At 37.5% G+C, this 21,771-nt stretch overlaps 1 protein-coding gene across 4 annotated transcripts in view; it reads right to left on the bottom strand.

Annotated features, from left to right (window-relative positions):
* The window catches only part of TMEM87B (transmembrane protein 87B), a 55,108-nt gene that overhangs the window by 6,222 nt on the left and 27,115 nt on the right, over window positions 1-21,771 (bottom strand). The window contains exons 11-17 of one of the 4 annotated variants that reach the window (XR_011525906.1): window positions 18,617-18,688; window positions 16,838-16,946; window positions 16,695-16,753; window positions 14,648-15,265; window positions 13,383-13,456; window positions 4,973-5,046; window positions 2,900-2,952 (exon numbers count right to left, since the gene is read on the bottom strand). Coding sequence is in view for 2 of the 4 variants with exons in the window: in XM_008520267.2 (XP_008518489.2) it covers window positions 2,900-2,952; window positions 4,973-5,046; window positions 13,383-13,456; window positions 15,162-15,265; window positions 16,695-16,753; window positions 16,838-16,946; window positions 18,617-18,688 (545 nt within the window). In the remaining 2 variants the exon portion in view is untranslated. Of the gene's footprint in view, window positions 1-2,899; window positions 2,953-4,972; window positions 5,047-13,382; window positions 13,457-14,647; window positions 15,266-16,694; window positions 16,754-16,837; window positions 16,948-18,616; window positions 18,689-21,771 lie in introns of all 4 variants that reach the window. The other 3 variants (XM_008520267.2, XR_011525905.1, XM_008520266.2) reach the window with 3 other exon arrangements.

Raw genomic sequence — 21,771 nt, 5'->3', positions numbered from 1 at the left:
TTAAAAATCAGGATGACTAAACGTATTATGAAAGGTAGTATTTATGGAATCAAGTATTTATTTAATACCCATGTCATTATTACCATTGACTGGATATCTACCAGTGAAGGGTACTGGAGAGAGAAAGAGTTACACAATACAACCTTTGCTTGGGAAAGATAATATGGATAAAAAGAAAAGGAAAATGCATAGCCTTGCTGTGTGGTAGAGCACTGACAGAGCCTGGAGGAAAAGTCTATGTGCTAGAGTTACAACATGAATGTCACATCAGTGCACAACGCGAAGACAGAAGAAAGAACTTGGAGACTGACCAGATGTGAGAAAGGAGCCAAGTTAGATTGTTTGGAATAATTCTATTAAGGACAATCCAGAGGAGAATGTTTTAAGAGAGAAATGAACCAGAGTTAGACGCCCAGAAGACAGTCTGCTGGGTGCATAGCACCTTTTTAGAGAGAAACACTAGATAAAATCTCAAAAATTGTTCTTTCTATGAGGTTAATGATGATTTAAAACCTATTAAGATGTACTCAGTACACTGAGAAGGCGAACTGTGCTACGCTGACCTGTATGGCTTATCAGAGATAAGGGAAAATCCTAACAAAGGCCATAGGAATCTCTCTTAATACAACAGATCACATGTTCATTCATGATGCTTAAATTATCTTATGATTTGCAAAATTTCAGTCCCATTTCTACAGATGTATAAAAAAGGGTTTACATGTGTAAGAAGTGTAAAGTCTAAACTTGCTTCATAAATTGTACATGAATTTTGGGTAGCACTGTGCTAAATTTCCTGTGTTGAAGTTTTCAGAAGTGAACAAGCATGGGTTCCCAAGAAACTAAAATGTTGGAAACCACCTTGGATTATACAACTCTATGGGGAGATGGAGAAAGTAGCTCAACACATCCCCAGGAGAACATGCAAAAAGAAAGCCACACCTAGCACATCACACACACACGCCAAATATAATGAAAAAATCTGAAAAGCAGCAAAAAATAAATGATACATTATACACATGAGAACAGTACAACCAATGACTGAGTTCTCTTCAAAAACAATAGAAACCAGAAGATATTGGAAGGACATGTTAGAAGTGCTCAAACAGGGGCCAGCCCAGTGGCTCAGTGGTTAAGTTCGCATGTTCTGCTTCAGCAGCCCGGGATTTGCCAGTTTGGATCCCGGTACAGACCTACACACTGCTTGTCAAGCCATGCTGTGGCAGGTGTCCCACATATAAAATAGAGGAAGATGGGCACGGATGTTAGCTCAGGGCTAATCTTCTTCAAAAAAAAAAAGAAAAGAAGTGCTCAAACGAAAGTCAATCAAGATTTCCATATCCAGCCAAACTATCCTTCAAAAAAAGAAAACAAACAAATACATTTTCATGTAAAGAAAACAGAGAATTTGTTGCTAGCAGACATATACTACAAGAAATACTGAAGAAAGACCTATAGGAAAAGGTGATAACTCAGATATACAGGAAGGAAAGAAGAAACAATAAAGGCATGGGTAAATATAAAAGAATATATATATATATATATATACACACACACACCTATTTTTCTTTTCTATTAAAAAAGTGTTATAGTGTATTGTAAGTTTCATAATGTCTAAGCAGTCCTCACTTTGTACAAATCCGAAATGCATGAAGTCCAGTTCCTACAGTTGAGTTAAACAACACCAGTCCCTCCACAAGACAATTCAAATTTCAGTTACTCAAAAGCACAATGAGATGCCACTTCACAGCCACTAAGAGCTAAAATCAAAAAGGCAAGCCATTAATAACAAGTGTTGGCAGGGATGTAGAGAAACTGGAAGCCTCATACATTCTGATAGGATTGTAAAATGGTGCAGCTACTTTGGAAAACAGCTTGGCACTTCCTCAAAATGTTAAACACAGAGTTACTATGTGATCCAGCAATTCCATTTCCAGGCAAATACCCAAGAGAAATGAGAATATATGTCCACACACGTCTAGAATCATCATATTCATAGTAATAAAAACCACAGATAAAGAGAAAATCCTGAGGGCAGCCAAAAACACAAAACCCACATAACATACGGAAGAGCAAAGATAAGAACTAAATCAGACTTCTTTCTGAAACCAAGAAAACCGGAAGACAGTAAAGTGACAATCTTTGAAGTGTTGAAAGAAAAAAATTGTCTATAACCAGCAAAAATACCTTTCAAAAAAGCTGAAACAAAGACTTTTCAGACAAACAAAACCTTAGAGATTCATCACCAGCATACTTGCACTACCAGAAATGTAAAGGAAATTCTTCAGGTGGAAGGAAGATCACACTGGACAGGAACTATCTAAATAGGAAGATGGGAGCAGAGAAAGGAAAGAGCAGCATGTGGGGTTATCACATCGGCTCTTCAGACTGTTCTACTGTGCAAACAGCGATCTGCAATCCTGCCTCAAACAGAGCACAGATAAAGGCAGCTGATCACTCACAGGTCCCAGAGGGGCCTCCTCTGCACCTGGTTTTTCCTATGCTCATGTTTTCCTCCAACAGCTTCCTCACCACACATGGTAGTGTGGTTACCTTTGTAAAAAAAATGTTTTACACATGTTTGAACTCTTCCATAATAGAAAGTTAAAAGAAAATAAAATGCTGCTGATCCTGATAACCTTAGATCAGAAAAGGGTGGAGCTGGTTACAGGGCACGAGCATTAAAATAGCTGTTGTACAGTGAAAAAGGAAGGAGAAAGACATGAAGGCAGGGCTGTTTTCTCTGCAGTTCGCTATGAAGTCAGTCAGTCATTCACTGGTGACGTGGGTATACAAAACACCTGGAGGGGTGCGGTATGACAAGCACATGACGAAGAGGGAAAATTAACCCTTTATACTATGGACTAAAGTTTACACCCAAACTTTAACTGGGAATATTTACACATCTGTGAATGAAGAGGGAATATTTTCTTCCACCCACTTCAAATCTTCATCCTGTAGAAATAAATATGTATATATTAACATTTGCTTATTTGCACCCAAAAGCAGAATTTTTAAATAGAATGTTTAATATAAAATTTAAGTATTTAAACATAAATGCATGACATTCTTTTAATTTTCATTAGGACAGTCTTTTAATGTCCTAATAAGTTGGCACTTATGCCACGCAGAAATTATGCTAGTATTTTCTTAAATAGGCAAACAAACAAAAAGTTGGATTTTGGATTTTTGTACTTCCTGGTTTTAGTTAGATGCACGGGTGTTATTTTTTGTGCTGAAAAACCACAGTAAAAATACAAAGAGTTGATTTATAAGATAGAAAATAGCAAAAATATTGATTTATATTGATTTTTTTGCTCTCAGAATTCGTCTTAATTTGTTCAAGTTTTTATATTATGAATTTATAATTCTTAACTATAACTTAGAATTTTTCAACAGAGAAAGACTATGGTACAAATATTCTAACATTACAAGAGCCTTTTTATTTCTATCACTGGTATTTATGCTCATCTCTCTACAGCAGACAAGAGAAGAACAGCAGGTAATCTGGGGTATCAATTTTTTTATAGAAACTTGCTTATAGTTATCTCACTGGGAGAAAGAAAAATAGTAAAAGGTATTTCGAATATTTTGGTTTACAATGTAAAATAAATCAAAATGTTTCTTTGTGTGGTCTACCTGGCTACATGGAATACTCTGGTTCTAGTGTTAATCACATCTTGCTCACCTAGAGAGAGACAAAGACACTGAGCCAGCCCTAACAGAGACCCCACTCTCTGAGTGAGTCTCAAGTAGAAATAAGTCAATGAGAGACAAGGCCTCTGACTTCTGATCAAGAGCGGGACTGCGTTCAATTTAGAGAAATGAAAAAGTATTTCCTTGATGTGTTTGCAAATACTGCGCTTTAAAATAAACTGAAATATATCCCTAAAATAAGAGGAAAATACCTTAAAAAACTGAAAGTTTTACAGCCCTAACACCAGATAATTAAAACTACTGTAGTTTTTTTAAAGTTTAGTTAAATTACCACAAAACTACTCAAAGAACATATTTTGAATAATTTTTATATTACCAAAAATAAAAATCAGAGAATTTACCAAATCCAACAGATAAAACTGTTCTCATATATAATTTGTCCTGTCAGAACTTATACGGATACATAAAGTTTCATACAATATTAACCACAACATACATAACAGTAAAAAAAGCAGAACATAAAACTGTATGATAGGGATTTTCATTTTGATTAATTACTTTAATAATTATCACTTTCATGCATAAATTATACCCATATTTAAAAACTCATCTCTACCCTACATTTTACCATTTTATTTACCCTTCCATAGTTAAAAAAATGCTAATTTTGGTAACTGCATAGGTAATACATAAAGTCTTTTTCCAAACAGTTAACAAACGTTATCCGAAATGGCTTCAAAAATCACTTTAAAATGCTGAAAAGCAGGCTGCCCGGTGGCGCAGTGGTTAAGTTCACATGCTCCGCTTCAGCGGCTTGGGGTTGGTGGGTTTGGATCCTAGGTGTGGACCTACACACTGCTCATCAAGCCATGCTGTGGCAGTGTACCACACACAAAACAGAGGAAGATTGGAACAGATGTTAGCTCAGCGACAATCTTCCTCACCAAAACAAACAAAAATGCTGAAAAGTGAATACAAGCTTTCACTTAAAGCTTCTCAGCCTTTCATGTGCATGTGAGCCATCCACGGAATCCTGTTAAAAAGCAGATGAGGATTCAGAAGGCCTGCAGCAGGACTGAGATTCCATGTTCCTAACGAGATTCAGGGGTGCCCCTGCTGCTGGCGCAGGAATAGCACTTGAGAAGCGAGGCTCTCTAAGTTACAGTTATCAGACAACTAGGATCACTACCTCGTAACATTTATTTTCATATAAAAAATCTTGGTAAAAAAACGTTCTCCTGATGGTATGAATGTGACACTCACATAGACTTCTAAAGTGTTAAAGACTAAGATTCTATTCAATATATACTATACTCACAAAATTATCAGAAGTTGCAGGTTTAGCTGTTCCATTGGAAACCGTTTTTGAGACTCTCAGTTTTACTCCTTCAGCTATAATGAGAAACATTTTAGAGATATATACATATAAAATATAAAATAACAGTGTTTTCCTTTACAGCCTCACATTTAACAATCCAATACGGAAACATACTACACATTTTCTAAAGGAGAGTGAACAGTGAAAGCTTTGGGCAGGTGCTGGCCTTAACATACCACCTGGAAATGTAGGAGGTGTGCAAAAAGTTAACAGATTTGACAACTATTTGCAACCACCACCAGGTTTTCAAGTTAGCAACTTGAATTCGCAGTCTGAATACTAGTTTTAGAGGAGTTTAAACAAGCGAGCAAACTCACATACATACACTTCACCTTAGATAGTTTCAACACATTTTAAAGTTTATGGAATTAAAAATCTTCAGGATTTTGCAGTATCATATTCAAGAAGAAAATAACTTTGGCTATCTGTTTCCTTCTGATGTATGAATTGTTGGAATGTGCTTATGGTACAAATAAAACAGGGAAGAAAAAGGTTTTCTCTGTATGTGACCAAGGCTCTTCTGTCAGCACTTTCAGTAGACCTGGAACCAGGCTGCCTCATGCGGAATTCTGGCTCGAGCTGTGCAACCCTGGGCAAAGCAATTACCTTTCTCTGACTCAGTGTCCCCAGCTATAAAAAGGAATAATAATATCTACCTCATAGAGTTTGCATGAACGTTAATCAAGTTAGCGTATATAAGATGCCTGACGCACAATCTATGCCCAGTAAGTACTTGCTTCTGTTACTGAAGTAATTTGCAAATAGTGCCCCTCCATAAACTAGGAGGACAACTGGTACATTATGAGGAGGTCAACAGCATAAACTGATATAGAGAACAAAAGTGAGATTCCTCAACCTAACAATGTTTCCACGGGGCATTTGAAATCCAAGCATTTGAGATCTATTCTCTTAAAAGGGGCAATACACTGATTTTTTTAAATTGAAGTATAACATATATAAAAAAATACACAAATTTTAAATGTACAGTCTGAAGAGATTTTTACAAACATATATATTTATGTAATTACCATCCCAACCAAGACACTTAACATTTCCATCATCACAGAGGGTTCTTTAAATTCCTTTCCAGTCGATCTCAATCCCATCAGATGCAACCACTAGTCTGCTTTACATAATCACCACAGCCAAGTTTTGCCTGTTCTAGAACTTCATATATAGAAGTATAATCTATGGACTCTATATTCTTTTGGATTTGGCTACTTTCACTCAACACGGAGGTTTTGAGATTTATTTATGTTGCAGAATGTTGGTTACTTTTGATTACTGAGGAGTACTCCACGGGATGGGGACACCACAATGACTTTATCCGTTCACCTGTTGATGGACATTTGGTTATTTCCAGTTCCGGACTATTAAGAATAAAGCTGCTGTGAATAATAGTGTAAGTTAGCCTCTTCCTGTGGACATCCGCTTTCATGTCTCCTGGGTAAGTACAACCATGGTGGGTTGTGTGGCAGGTGTATGTTTAGCTTTTTCAGAAACTGTCAAATTGCTTTCTAAAGTCTTACACCTTTACATTCCTTCCAGGAGCGTATGAGCAATCCAGCTGTTCCCTATCCTCTCCAACATTTTGTGTTATCAATCTTTTTCATTTTAACCATTCTAGTGGACATGTAGTGACTTCTCACTGTGGTTTTGATTTGCGTTTCCTGGTGACCAATTATATCAAGAACTTTTCATGTACTTATTGGCCATTCCTTTGTCCTCTTTAGTGAAATGTCTATTCAAGTACTCCGTCCATTTTTTTTTTTTACAAATTGAGTTATCTTTTATTGATTTATAGGAATTCTACTTATATTCTGGATACAAGTCCTTTGTCAGATATGTGTATTTTTATATATGATATATGAGAATATTTTATCCCAGTCTACAGAAAGCCTTTTCGTTTTAAGTTTCTCTTGAGGAACATAAGCTTTTAATTTTGGTGAAGTCTAATCTACCAACTTTTTGATCTTATAGTTACTGTTTTTTGTGTCCTAAGAAACTGACTATCTCAAGGTCCTGATATATTTTCCTGTTTTCTTCCAGAGGAGTCATATTTAAGCTTTTACATCTACGTCTATGATGCATCTTGAATTAATTATTGTGTGATGTGCATGGCAGGAGTCTAAGTGATTTGTTTCCCTTGTATTTATCCAGTTGTTCCAGCACTGTTTGTTGGAATATTATCCTTTCCTAATATAAAGCCTTAGTGCTTCTATCAAAAATCAACTGACTATACATGTGTGGAATTATTTCTTGACTCTGTTGTGCTATCCTTATGCCAAGAGCACATTATCTTGATTAGTATGACTTAAAATTTTTCTAAGTCTTGGAATCAGTCTAAGTCCATTAATTTTATCTTATTGAGATACATAATTCCCACACCATAAAATGTACCATTTTGAAGTGTGCAGTGCAGTGGATTTTAAGACTCTCGAGCAAGTGTGCGATCATCACCACTATCTAATTTCAGAGGATTGTCATCACCCTAAAATGAAGCTCCACACTCCCCACTCACTCCTTCCTCCAGCCCTGACAATCACTCACTCACTTTCTGTCTCTACGGATTTACCTGTCCTGGTCCTTTCCTATAAATGGAATCATACGGTATGTGATCTTTTGTGATTGGTTTCCTTTACTTAGTGTAATGTTTTCAAGAGTCATCCATGTTGTGACTACAAACGCTCTTGTAGGTCTTTTGTTTTTCCACATACACTTTAAAATCAGCTTAACCATTTGTGTTTTTTTAGTCAGCTAGAGTTACGACCGGGATTGTACTGAATCCACATATCAGTTTGGGGGACTGCCAGCTTAACAGTTTGGAGAGTTACAATTCGTGAGTATGTTCTCTCTCTATATTTGCGTATTCTAAAATTTCTATCTGCATTGTTTTATAGTCTTCAGTGCAGAGGTTTTGCATATTTTTCATTAAATTTATTCCTAAATATTTTATTTTTGAAGCTATAGTAAATAGTATTTTTAATTTCATTTTCTGTTTTAACTGACTATATAGAAAAACAACTGATTTTTGCATATTGGACACATATTCTACGACTTTGCTATATAGTCATGTGTCATTAGCAACCGGGATACCTTCTGAGAATGTGTCATCAGGCGATTTCGTCACTGTACGAACACCACAGAGTGCACTTACACAAACCTAGCCAGTACACCCTACCTCACACCTAGGCTATGTGGTACTCACCGTCATATATGTGGTCTGTCACTGACTGAAACATTGTTATGCAGTGCATGACTGAATTCACTTAGTTCTACTGTATTTTTTTCTTTTTTGTAGACTCCTTAGGATTTTTCTACATCCAGAATCTTGTTGTCTGCAAATAAAAGCAGTTGTATTTCTTCCTTTCGACACTTTATGCCTTTTACATCCTTTGGCCTTTGTTTGTTTTGCCTTCCTGCACTGGCTAGGACCTCCTGTATAATGTTGAATCAAAGTGGTGAAGATATCCTTGTACTTTGTTCCTCATCCCGGGAGGAAAGCATTCACTATTTCACTATTGAGTATGATTTTAGCTGTAGAGCTTTTTCATACCATTCTATACTTAGTTTGCTAAGTGACTTTTAAAAAATCATGAATAGGTATTGAATTTTGTGATATGTATTTCTGCATCTACTGAGATAATAATGTCATTTTCTTCCTCATTCTTTTAATTTAATAAAAGGTGAATTACACTGACTGATCTTCAAATGTTGAACAGACTCGTAACCCTAGGATAAAGGCCATTTGACAATGATGGTCTTTCTGTATTCTGTTAGATTTTATTTACTAATTTTTTAAAGGAATTTTATATCTCTACTCATTAGTGATATTGGTTTGTAATTTTTTCTTGTCTTGCCTTTGTTAGATTCTGGCATCCAAGCTGTGCTGGCCTTATACATTGAGTTTGGAAGTAAAGTATTCCCACCTCCTCTACATTCTAAAGAGTTTGTGTAAGATTGGAATATTTCTTCTCTGAGCATTGGAAAGAATTCACTAGTGAAACCATTTGGGCCTGGTCATTTTGGGGAAGATTTTAAATTCTGAATACAATTTCTTTAATAGATATAGGGCTATTCAGATTTAGCGGCATAAGGTTAAAATTAAAATTAGATTAGGGTAGTAGTTTCTTAAGTGTACTTTTCAAGGAATTTGCTCATTTCGTCCAAATAACCAAATGACCAGCATGAAGCTGTCCATAATATTCCCTTACTTACCCTTTCATACTGTAGTAACGTCCTCTGTATTATTTTCAACATTGGAAATGTGCCTTGCTGCGCTGTTTTGTCTTTATTTCTGGTTTAGACTACGGAAAGGTGAATCCATTTGTATTAATCTTTTCAAAGAAATTATTTTGGCTTTGTTGATTTTTTCTATTTCCCCGTTTTCTATTTCACTGATGTAGGCACACTTAACTTTACTATTTCCTTCTTGCTAATTGCTCCAGGTTTAATTTGCCCTTCTTTTTCTAGCTTAAGGTGGACACATAGATCACTGATTTTACATGTTTCTTCTTTCCTGTTCTTATTGGCAATATAAGCATTCAAAGCTATTAATTTTCCTTTAAGGACTGATTTAACTGCATCCCACAAAATCTGACATGCTGTGTTCTTTCATTTAGTATGAAATGTTTTCTAATATTCTTTCAATCCATGAGTTACTTAGAAATGTATTGCTTAATTTCCAAATGTCTGATTATTTTGTAGATATCTTGTTATTAGACTAATTTAACCTTTATCGTCATAAAACATACCTATACGACTGCAATCCTTTGAAATATATGGAGAGTTTTTTAATGATCTATCTTATTCCATGTGGACTTGGTCATTTATTCTGAAGTTGCTAAATGTAATGTTCTATAAATATCAATCAGGTCAATGAGGCTGATAGTTTTATTAAACTCCTGTACATTGTTACTACTATATGTACTTGTTTTATTAATTACTGAAAAAGGGATATTAAAATATCAAACTATGACTGTATTTGTCTATATCTCTCTTTAGAGCTTCAAAATTCATGAAACAAAATTTGACAGAACAGTTATTAGTTATATACACATTTAGGACTATCTCTTTTTGATAAATTCACCCTTTTATTATTAACAAATGACACTTTTTAAAATCACGGGTAATACTTTCCTGAGGTTTACTTTGTCAAATACTAAAACAGCCACACTAGCTTTCTTATGTTCAGTGTTTCCATGATACACCTCCTTCCATTCTTTACTGTAACCAGTCGGTGTCATTTTTAAAGTGTCTCCTGTCGACATCGTATAGTTGAGTTTCACTTTTTTGCTTTTTTTACAGTCTGACAATCTCCGCCTATTAACTTGAGCATTTAGTCCACTTGCATTGAATTTAATTATTAAAATACTTAGGTTTAAGTCTACCATTTGCTATTTGTTCTACATTTGTCCCCTGTCCTTCCTTCCCTGTATCCTTTTAGGTTAAAGAACATGCTTTAATATTCCATTCTATCACTTCTACTGGCTTTTTAGCTATATCTCTCTGTATTTTTAAATTTGATCTCCAAAGAGTCCAATATGCTTCTTAGCTTATCACAATCTATTCTGAATATATCTAAGAACTATAATACAGTACTGATTTCATTTACCCCTCTCCTATCCTTTGTGCTATAGTGATATATTTTACTTCTATGTTATAAATCCAATAATACATTATTTTTGCTATAAAATGTCAACTGACTTTTAAAAGATTAAAGAAAAAAAAAAGGAAAAACCTTTTACATTTACCCACGTATATTTTCAGTGCCCTTCCTTCCTTCATTCAGTTTCTTTTATAGCTGAATTTCAAATTGACAGCATTTCTATTCAGTCTGAAGAATTTCCTTTAGCGTTTCTCCTAGGACAGGTCTGCTAATGACCAATTCTTTCAGCTTCCAATTATCTGAAAAATATCTTTATTTCATCTTCATTTTTGAAATCTATTTTTGCTGGATACAGGATAAGTTGACACATTTTTTCCATTCAATACTTTAAAAATGTCACTCCATGGTCTTCAGCACTCCACTGCTTCTGAAAAGTCTGCTGTCATTTTTATTAGTGAACTCCTGAATCTAATGTATCTTTTCTCTGGCTTCTTTTGAAGAGTCTTCTTTGCCTTTGGTTTTTAGCAGTTTGACTATGATGTCTACGTACGGTCTTCTTCGTGTTTATCTTGTTTCCCGCTCACTGAGCTTCCTGCATCTGTGGGTTGCTCTTAATTTGAGACATTTTTTGGCCAATATTTTTTTCAAACATTCTTTATGCCTCATTCTCTCTTCTCCTTCTGGAGCTCAATTACATATTTGTTAGACTGTCTGACACTGTTCCACAAGTCACGGAAGTCATGTTGACTTTGTTTCCGATCTTTTGTCTCAGGGTTTCAGCTTGTAAAGTTTCTTTAGTCTCCAAATGTTCACTGACTTTTATTTGGTTGTATCCAATCTACTCATCTACTATCAATCCCATCCAGTGAATTTAATTGAGATATTCTATTTTTCAGTTTTAGTATTTCAATTTTTTTGTTTCCCTATCTCTCCTGAAATTTCCCTTGTCTTTACCAATGTTTTCTTATAGATTCTTTAACATATTTATCTTTAACGTCTTTTATATCTTTAAAGTCATTCCTGCTTAATTATAACATCGTGTCCACCTCTAGATCTCTACTGACTGATTTTTCCGTTAACTATGGGTCACAGTCTCCAGTTTCACACCATATCTAGTAATTTACTATTGCATACTGGACACCGAGGATGGTATCATGTAGACTCTGGATTCTCTTACCTTTGTCTGGAAGTGTGGCATTTTGTTCCAGCAGGCATTAAATTACTGCTGGATCACTTTGGTCTTGTGGAGACATGCTTTTAGATTTTACTAGGATGGGTTTATTTCAGCTTAGCTTTAGTCCTAGGGTGAATTTCAGTGGTCCAGAATGTGGGCTTTACTTCTAAGGAGTGGCCCTGCTGGGGTTTTAATGGAAAGCCCAAGGTGTTTAACCAGGGACTTCTAACTTGCCGAGATTCAAATTTCAAACTCCATGGTGGGCAGCTGCTGAAATTTCTGTTCTGCTTCTTAGCCTAATGGCTATCGTTTCTCCTCTGGCCTCTTGGAGTCACTTTGCCCATGTCCAGTTCAGGCATCAGCTAAGAATTGAGAGACTTTATAGATTTTGGAATTTCCCCCTTTGTGGCTCTCTCCTCAGTGTCCAGGCATTCTTACAACCCTAAACTTCACTCTCCAATTCCTTGCATCAGTAAGATTGCACCTATCTACTTGAGCTCTAACTACTGTACCATCACATCGACTAGGATGCATTCTGGACCAAAGCTCCATAAATGAGGAACTTATGAGGAGTGTGGTTCTCTTCTTTCAATCGTTAAATCTTCTCCAGTTTCTGCCTGCTTTTGGTTGCTCTCCAGTGCCTTCAAACAGTTAATTTTTAAAAATATTCTGTCCAGAGTTTATACTAGCTACCATCAGGAAGGTTATTTAGTTCAATACAATTCACTCCATTAATATTGGAGCCAGAACCTTAACACACTGAATTTTAATATCTTTGTTGTAAGGTTTTCAGGTTTCCTTTGTTAATAGTAAAGTCAGAAAAACATGAAAGAAGTAGTTGTACGTGAGAATAAGATGAGAGGAGGTAAAAGGAAGTGGGGACACTGAAGACATATTGATTATGTTGCAATTTTTGATGAGGGGTTAGACTATAACATTTTCACAGTATTTTAGACAATTAGAGCACACAAAAAAAATTGTGAAAAAGAACGCTACTAATAAGAGAAACCAAAGTAAAGCAAAATGGAACTAATATAAAATTACTCTCAATATCTGAATTACTTATTGATGTTGCCTTAACCAATGCTTAATTAGAATATTACGGTAAAATTAATAAAATGATAAAATGCTGTGTAGAAATTAATAGAAAGATAAAAATAGCACTAAAACCACAATGAGGGCATGACCAGGAAATTACTGATGTGCATACTTTTAAAAAAGCAAGATGTGATTCAGAGAAATTTAGCAATCATCATTAAGAAGACGAATATTATTTAGGAGCTAAGCACAATATATACCAAATCGCTCTTGTGAAAAAGTGTACCTACTTCAATACTCACACTTTAAGAGAAAACAAGTAACAAAAGCTCAAACTACATTAACAATCTCAAAAATTTCATTACTGACTTTTCTTTTTGTGACTATCTACCATAATATAGGTTTCTGCAGATACAGTTTTAAAAATATCTTATAGGAAAAAAAGTATGTGACCTTGCATCACAGTAAAGGTACAATATTTCTGTTACAATATGTACATTGGTCATTTAATAAGAAAATATATCACTCACTTAAATTTTCAGATGTCACCATGAATTCTTCAATTTCATCATCAGAATCATCTATTAAGGGCATGAAGGCATATCTATATCAAAAACAAGGAATAGTTTTACTAGTGTGTTTAAACCTATTCAGTTTTCCATTTATATCTTAAAAAGTCATTGCATACCAAAATATCTACATTTTAAAAGTTTCTCATAAAGTAAAATAAAAATTTAATTATTTTACTCTCAAATTAGCAAAGATTATTGTTAAGAAACTGAAACTGGAGCTCCTAAACCCTGTCAGCAAAAGCATAAATGGATAAAATCTCTCTGGCAAGTAACTTTGCAATATACAATGAATGTTCAGAGAAGGGAACTTCCTGCTGTACTTTTTTCTCCATGTCACGTTTACCTGCCTTCCCACTACTTTTTAGCTTATCCCCTATTGAAACAGAAGTTGCTAATCTGAGAGGTGAAAATAAAGCACACTGATTGAGCCACATTTACTAGGTCCAAAAGCATTCAAAAAGCCTTGCTGATAATAGCAAAAACCTAGAAAGAAAGTGTCTAATAATTAGGGACTGCTTATGTAAATTATGCAACACTCATATTACAGAATGCCGTATAGCCATTGAATGTGGTAGATCTATATAAGATGATATGGGAAGATATATCCTGTGGGTTTTTTTCTTTGATGAGGAAGATTGGCCCTGAGCTAACATCTGTTGCCAATCTTCCTCTTTGTGCTTGAGGAAAATTGTTCCTAACATCTATGCCAATCTTCCTCCACTTTATATGTGGGATGCCACCACAGCACGGCCTAATGAATGGTGTAAAAGTCTGTGCCTGGGATCCAAACCCACAAACCCCAGGCCGCCAAAGCAGAATGCACAAACTTAACCACTGTGCCACCAGGCTGGCCCCAGGGAAGATATGTCTTAAACAAGAAGGTGTAGAACAGTGTACATATGTACGTGTGTATTATTATTACTATATCACTTTAAAAAGAGCGGGAGAAACACACACAGTGGTATATTCCTTCTTTCTTCCTTTTTTGGTGAGGAAGATTAGCCCTGAGGTAACATCTGTGCCAAGCCTCCTCTATTGCTGCATGTGGGATGCCTCCACAGCATGGCTGATGAGTGGAGTGGAGTAGGTCTGCACCAGGGATCCAAATCTGTGAACCTGGGCAGCCAAAGCGGAGTGTGCACAACTTTAACCACTTGGCCATGGGGACAGCTGCTGGTATATTCTTTCTCATTTTTTCCTAAAAAAGCGTACAAGAAACTTACCAGCACTTTCCTTGGGGATGAAGAACGAGGCAAGGGAAGGTGGGGCTTCCTTTCACATGCAGTCGACAGCACAACTTCCTGAACTTGGCTTTCAAGCTCTACGATTTTGGTCCCACCCTTCCTTTCCAGCTTTCTCTCCCTCCAATGTAAGTAGTATTAGCCATGCCTCAGAGACCTCCAAAGTATACCATGTTTTTTCCCACTACCCCAGAAAATGTACATTCTTTCATAGCCATCTTTCACTGTCCTGCTCCGTTCCTCAAAGCATAACACAAACACTGTCTTTCCATAGAGCCTTCCTCACCCCTCTCCTATCTTCCCCTGGACTACATTTATACATTTCTTCCTTCACTGTCTTGCTTTGTTATGTCTGTCTCCCTACGTGACTGTATACTCCTTTGAAAGCAAGGACTATTTCCCCACAGTTTCTACAAATGCTTTAGGGAAGCCTTTTAACACCGTAGCAGGTGATCAACAAATGCTTGCCGAACTTGAGTTTTCCTACGTTAGGTACCTTTGATTATTTGCTGATGGTCTCCACAAAAACATTATTACAATAAGAATAAGTGAAAAAAGGAAGCTCCAAAATGCATCATCAACCCAGCGTTCCATCCAATCCTATAACAAGGACAATTCAAACATGAAGTTATTTTTTTTTTCTGCTTTTTCTCCCCAAATCTCCCCAGTATATATAGTTGTATATTTTAGTTGTGGGTCCTTCTAGTTGTGGCATGTGGGATGCTGCCTCAGCATGTCCTGATGAGCGGTGCCATGTCGGCGCCCAGGATCCGAACCAGCAAAACCCTGGGTCGCCAAAGTGGAGCACACACTCAGCCACAGGGCCAGCCCCCAAAAAAGTTACTTTTCTGATAAACATAAACATACAGATTTCCCATTGATATAATGTACAATGACAAGTACTAATGAAATCTTTCCAACTGGTAAGTCTTCCAAATAAATAAGTACATATTTTTTCAAGAAACATAAAAACTAACACAAAGTATCTTTATAAAATCAACATTAATGCTTACTTCAGCCTTATAATCAATGAGATGAATAAAATCCTAACATAAATTACATAGTTTGGTATCATAATAAAAAGAATTTCAGAGTTTAAAGGGGCTTTGAAGGTCATTTACTCTATTTTCTAGATGAGAACAGTCATGAGGCAGGTTAATAGCAGAATTAGAACCAAGCTGACAATGGGTCTTTTTGACACTGCTGACCTTAGACTTTCTGATACAAAAATCTCAACGCAGTATTTTTCCCAATAGGTTATTTTGCTTTTAATAAGACAGGAGATTTTATTATATGGTGGTAGAAATGTTTCTACAGGGCTGTTTCACATTATAAACATTCCCTTCCATAAAATTTTAGGGTTAACAGAAAAACTTAGAAAACAAAAAGCCAAAAGATACACTTGGAATTCCAAGTGAAAAATAAAACGTGAGGGAAGGGGAAAGAAAAAATTCAGTCTCTCCTCTCACTAAGTTATCCCTAGGCAGCAGAAGTCCCAGAGTTTTAGAGGGCTGCTTGTAATTGTTCATACAGAACCAGAGACAAGCTCCAAATCAAGAAGCCCCCAAAAGAGGGCCTTCCACATGTTAAGTCTAACAAACGCATCTTCTTCTAACTAGAGAACCCATGGGGAGTATCTCCTGAATGTTCATAATGACTATACCATCCTAGAAACACGTCAGACTGAAGGTTTACAGCTCATTCAGACACAAACAACCCAATTTCATGTTATGCAGGAAGCAAAAGATTTCCTGTTATCTTAAATTATATAGGGAGAGAATTATTTTTCAAAATATATAAAAGGAAGTTCAGAAAAGGGCATAACTGGAAAAGTAGGTTTAGGAGGAACTTTTTCAGATTCATTTAAAGGAGGTAAAAGTTTTTATAATTCATATACAATAATCCAAAGTAAACAGAAAAATCTCCACTAAAATTACTTCTCTTTACAAACACAAACTAAATTCTTCAAAATTACACAAAATAGTATAATTAAAAATGGAAACTGTTTAAATAGGAAGATTATACTTACTGATCGACATTTTGCAATTCTAAATGTCTTAACTGTCCACACCATAAACACTACAGAAGCTGAAACACACCAAAAAAGTCAGCTTTAAAGGAACATGCAATACTGCAATAATTTATTATAATGAGGAAAATTAAATTGCTTACCCAGTACAGCGAAGATGAGAGTATTTGTGAAGTGCCTGTATAAAGAAAATTTCACTGTGTTCTTTCTTAGCCTTAGAGTCTTCATAGTTTGTGCCAAACTTATAAAGATGTGAAAAAAGTTAAGGGAAAACATTTTACATAATAATAAACAGTTAAAATAAAAAACAAAATAAGATCTACTGCATCTCCAAAATTAGTACTGCTAAATATAGTTCCTATAATTTAAAGTTAATAAAAACAGAGAAAACGTTATTTCAGCCAATATTGTATGACCATGACACCAATTTTATCACAGAATTTGCTTTACGATGTACCATTGTCTGAACTAAATGAACTTCAAGGACCACATAAGCAAGAAGATCTGTGATGTGCTCCTTCAATGCCAAGCTCCCAAAACACAGGATGGAGTCACCCCCTAAACGCCGGGTCCCCCAGGCTGGACGCTGTTTAGACACATTGTGACATGCTGTTGGGCTTGTGCTTTTCTATCTCTGTTTCTTTCTTATTTTATTCTTTCCAGTCTATTCCCGTTTTATCTTCTGAATGACTGAAACTAAGAAGTTAGGTCATCTACCAGTTCCATTCTATAAATTTAAAAACTGAAGTATGTCAAATAAAACGAATCTGGACTTGGGTAAGGAGTCGCTTTACTGAAAAGGTTCCTGCAATGGAGATGGAGGATCAGCACAACAGGGAGAACACTGCAATCTGCACGCTGAGACCTGCACGAGGCCCAGAGTCAGGCAGGGCAGGGCTTGGCTTTCACAGGGAGGCGGAGGTCTAGGGGAGTGGGTGGTGTGACTGATCAGGAAATGACCTTCCTTGGGGTCAGATTCTCAGGAAAGGCCATTAAGGAAGGCTGTGGGGGGACAAAAGCTCAGGGACCTGGGAGAAGGAGACCACTTGGTTTGGTCCAGTCTGGTATTTGTCCAGGTGGTCAGTGGGGGCACAGGTCTGTATCTGGCCTTGTCACAGGTAAACAAGGGGCATCTGGGAAGCTCACCCAAGTCCTGTGGGGAAATGGGGTTCTTTGTAGTAAGCCTTTTCCCAGAACATCAAAGGTTACGCTTCCCCTAACCAGGGCTGGTTTCCAGGAGCACAGGCTCAGGGAAAGCACAGCACGATCCAGTGTGAACAGGCAGAGAGGGCTTCCGCACTGGTCCCGCAGCAGCGCAGCCGGGACTCAAGCCAGAGCCCCCTGTCTGTACTTCCTCTGGAGCACACCACCAGCTTTGTTCATGAACCAGGCACGGAAAACAACCGAGGTGAACAAAAGAACGGAAGCGGCAAGTTTTGCACTTATGCTTTCTATTTTAAATTCCAAATACGCCACTGATCGAAAACTTCATTTTAGTTCTAAAACTACCAAAATTGCTTTTTCAATTTTTCTAAATGACCAGTAAATTGCAAAAGAAGATCAATTTCTAAAATAACACAATCCAACCAATTAAGGCCACTCTCAGAATTTCCAAAAACACAAATGTGCTTTAACTCTTTCAACATATGAAGACAAATACTTTTTAGAAATTCCTGACCAAAACCAATTTCCTATGTTAAAAACCTAATCTTGTTTAATAATTTGAAAGCGTTTTTAAAAGCCAAGGAATAAAAAGATCAAAAGCACCTCCCAAACTGCCTAAGGCCCACTTACCAAGGCACTGCTAATTTAGGCAAAGCGTGAACCCTTCTCCCGGTTAAGGAGGGCAGGAAGGAGAGCAAACGGGCCCATCAGCCCAGGGAGAGGCAGCATGGCCGTGCGGCTGCGGCAGGAAAGGATATCCACCAGCACAAGCCAGAGTCAAGGAGAGAGAGCGGCAGGCTGGCCAGCAGCACAAGATCAGGGTCATCTGCCTGCAGCAAAACAGCAAAAAACATCAAACAAACAAGCAGGAAAAAAGAGGTGGCAGGGCTTCATGAGAAAGGCTATGGCTTTTGAATTTTTCAGGCTGTTTTTCTCTATTACTTTAGAATTAGATTCTTACAGAATCAGCTACAGTGAGTTCATGAAAATCAAAGGCAGCAGGTCATTATCCAAGCACTCAAGTCTACATGTGTGCAGTCCTGCTGCTTCCGCTTGTCGCTTGCAATCATTTGTGAAACCCGCCACCTTTCTGCACAGACAAAGCAGACTTTTCATTTCAGTAGTGACAGTGACCAAACAGCAATCTAAAAACAAACATCAGAAACTCAAGTACAAGCAGAAATAGACAATAAATGTCCCTTCTCTCACCACGAAAAGAATCAAGATAATTTTAACTTCTGGAATTAGGACTTTTATCTTAAACACCTTTATTTAAAATATTAACAACAAGCAAACTAAATCTTTCGCCTTGTTTTCCTTATGCTCTCACCCCAATTTGCCTGCTTATGTGTTGGAATGGACCAAACCAATGCTGTCCACAAAGGTGATAACTTACTCTCACTCAAATATAGATGGAACTAGAGCCTTCATAGCTGCTTTTCTCTGGAATTTCCTGCCAAGTGGCATTACTTTGTATTTTGCCCAATGGACTACCTTGTGGATGGTTAAAACAAGAAATCTTTGACGTACATATCTGTAAATTACCAGGAGAAAAGATAATATAGTTGGTTTTTGTTTTTTGTTTGTTTTGGTGAGGAAGATTGGCCCTGAGCTAACATCTGCTGCTAATCTTCCTCTTTTTGCTTGAGGAATATTGTCCCTTAGCTGACATCTGTGCCAATCTTCCTCTATTTTTTGTATGTGGGACATGCCACAGCATGGCTTGATGAGTGGTGTGTAGGTCTGTGTCCAGGATCCAAACCCATGAACCGCAGGCCGCCAAAGTGGAGTGTGCGAACTTAACCACTATGCCACAGGGCTGGCCTCATATAGATTTTTTTAAAATGCAAAGTCTACAGCTCAATTAATTGATTCAAGAACATAACTCTCTTACTTGTTAAAGGTTCTAAACATATACAATTTTAGAAATAAGACAATTCCAAATTGAACAGCTATCTTAAGCTCATTCACTAAACACATAATGACTGAAGAAAAGACATCAAGAACTGGAGACAGTAACGCTGAGACCAATAGCTAGCTCATCTTCACTGCAGTTCTGCCCATCCAGATTCCAGGCGTGCTTGCACTGCCTGCCCACTGTTCTCCAGTCAGGCGAGACCCCTAACAAGCGCTGTGGCGCAGCCCCGGCAGAGCCGGCTCTACAGGCCTTGGGGATGAGCACTCGGAGCTGGAACACTGATCGCGTGCAGAATTGAGGAACGCACTTCACCTTTTTAACAACTGAACGCCTTCACATGTTTTTTAATGTAGAAAATATCAAAAACCACACTAGAGAAAGATATTTATATCACTCTCTGAGAAGAGTGGATTTATTTAACTATAATTTTATTCAGTAAACTTGGATTCTAAACTAGTAGCTCTCAACACAAGTAGAATACAATTTTTAAGCAATTCGGTTAGAAACAACTCTATAAATCAGGTTGTATCTCTTAACTAGACATTCCTCAGACACTGGGGGTCCGTGGATATAATTTAGGAGGTTTTTGTTTTGTTTCTTTTGTGAGGAAGATTGGCCCTGAGCTAACATCTGTGCCAGTCTTCCCCTACATTACGTGCGATGTAGCCACCACATGGCTTGATGAACTGTGCTAGGCCCATGCCAGGGATCTGAACCTGTGAAGCCCGGGGTGCCAAAGTGGAGTGTGTGAACTTAACTACGCCACCAGGCTGGCCCCAAGGAGGTTCCTAAATGCCCCAGTGCACACCAAACTCCTCTGTGGGGTATGTGTCTGTAATCTGTGAAGAGAGACTCCACAGCTTTCATTAGCTTTCAAAGGCATCTCTGATCCCAGGACACAAACATGGTTAAGAACCACTGCTTTAGAGAATAAAGATAATAAAGGAAAAGGTTTTTGTTTTGTTTTTAACTTGGAAGCATACCAAGAATTCACAAACAGGGAACTTGAAGAATAGGCAGGCCAGGCTTAGAAAAAACCACCCACAAGGGATTCAGGGAGGCCTATCAAAAGACCTGTATTTGGGGCTGGCCCAGTGGCGCCGCGGTTAAGTTTGCACATTCTGCTTTGGTGGCCCGGGGTTCACCGGTTTGGATCTGGGTGTGGACCCACGCACCACTTATCAAGCCATGCTGTGGCAGGCGTCCCACATACAAAGTAGAGGAAGAGGAGTATGGGTGTTAGCTCAGGGCCAGTCTTCCTCAGCAAACAGAGGAGGATTGGCAGCAGTTAGCTCAGGGCTAATCTTCCTCAAAAAAAAAAAAGAGCTCTATTTGCTAGCACACCTGCAGAAAGGGAGAGCTTCCTTGTAGAGAAGGGACACAGGCAAATTCAAGCCCTCTGGCCCTTCCTGTGAGAGACAAAGATGAGAAAATGGAAAAAAATACAAGAAAAACAAAAGAACATTCAACGTTCACAGCTAAAAAACGACTATGAAAGACAGTAGACACAAAAAGAACCTGGTAAAAATAAAGTCATCTATAGGAAAGAGTTTCAAAGAGGACACGATGTAGAAGAAACAGATAAAAATGTGCTGGGCTCTGCCTCACCCTGCATTCTGCTGTGACCAGATCATAGTTTCTATAGAATTCCTCCTATTTCTGTGAATGCATTTTAGAGGGCCCTGTCTTGGAGGAAAAAGCACTGGAATTCCCCAGGTACAATGTGAGTCACTGCATCAGTGAGGGGGGGTCCCCCAGGATCAGTTAACACTGCCTCTAAAACTTTTCCTGCTATAATATGGCTTCTGCCTCACCACCTTCACTGAAGCCACTCTCCTACTGTCCCCACTATGACCTCTGGAATGAACAAAGCCACATAGGTGCGCCTTGGGAATTCACCTCTCTGCTGTACTGGCTACTGTTGACCACCTCTCCTTATCAAAGCTCTCCCAGTCTCCACTGCAGGACAATGTCCTTCACCCTGGTGTTCCTTCC

This window comes from Equus przewalskii, chromosome 14 (genome assembly GCF_037783145.1).
Source record: "Equus przewalskii isolate Varuska chromosome 14, EquPr2, whole genome shotgun sequence".
Lineage (NCBI taxonomy): Eukaryota > Metazoa > Chordata > Mammalia > Perissodactyla > Equidae > Equus > Equus przewalskii.
The sequence above is the reverse complement of the archived record's forward strand: the minus strand, read 5'-3'. Positions and strand labels throughout refer to the sequence as shown.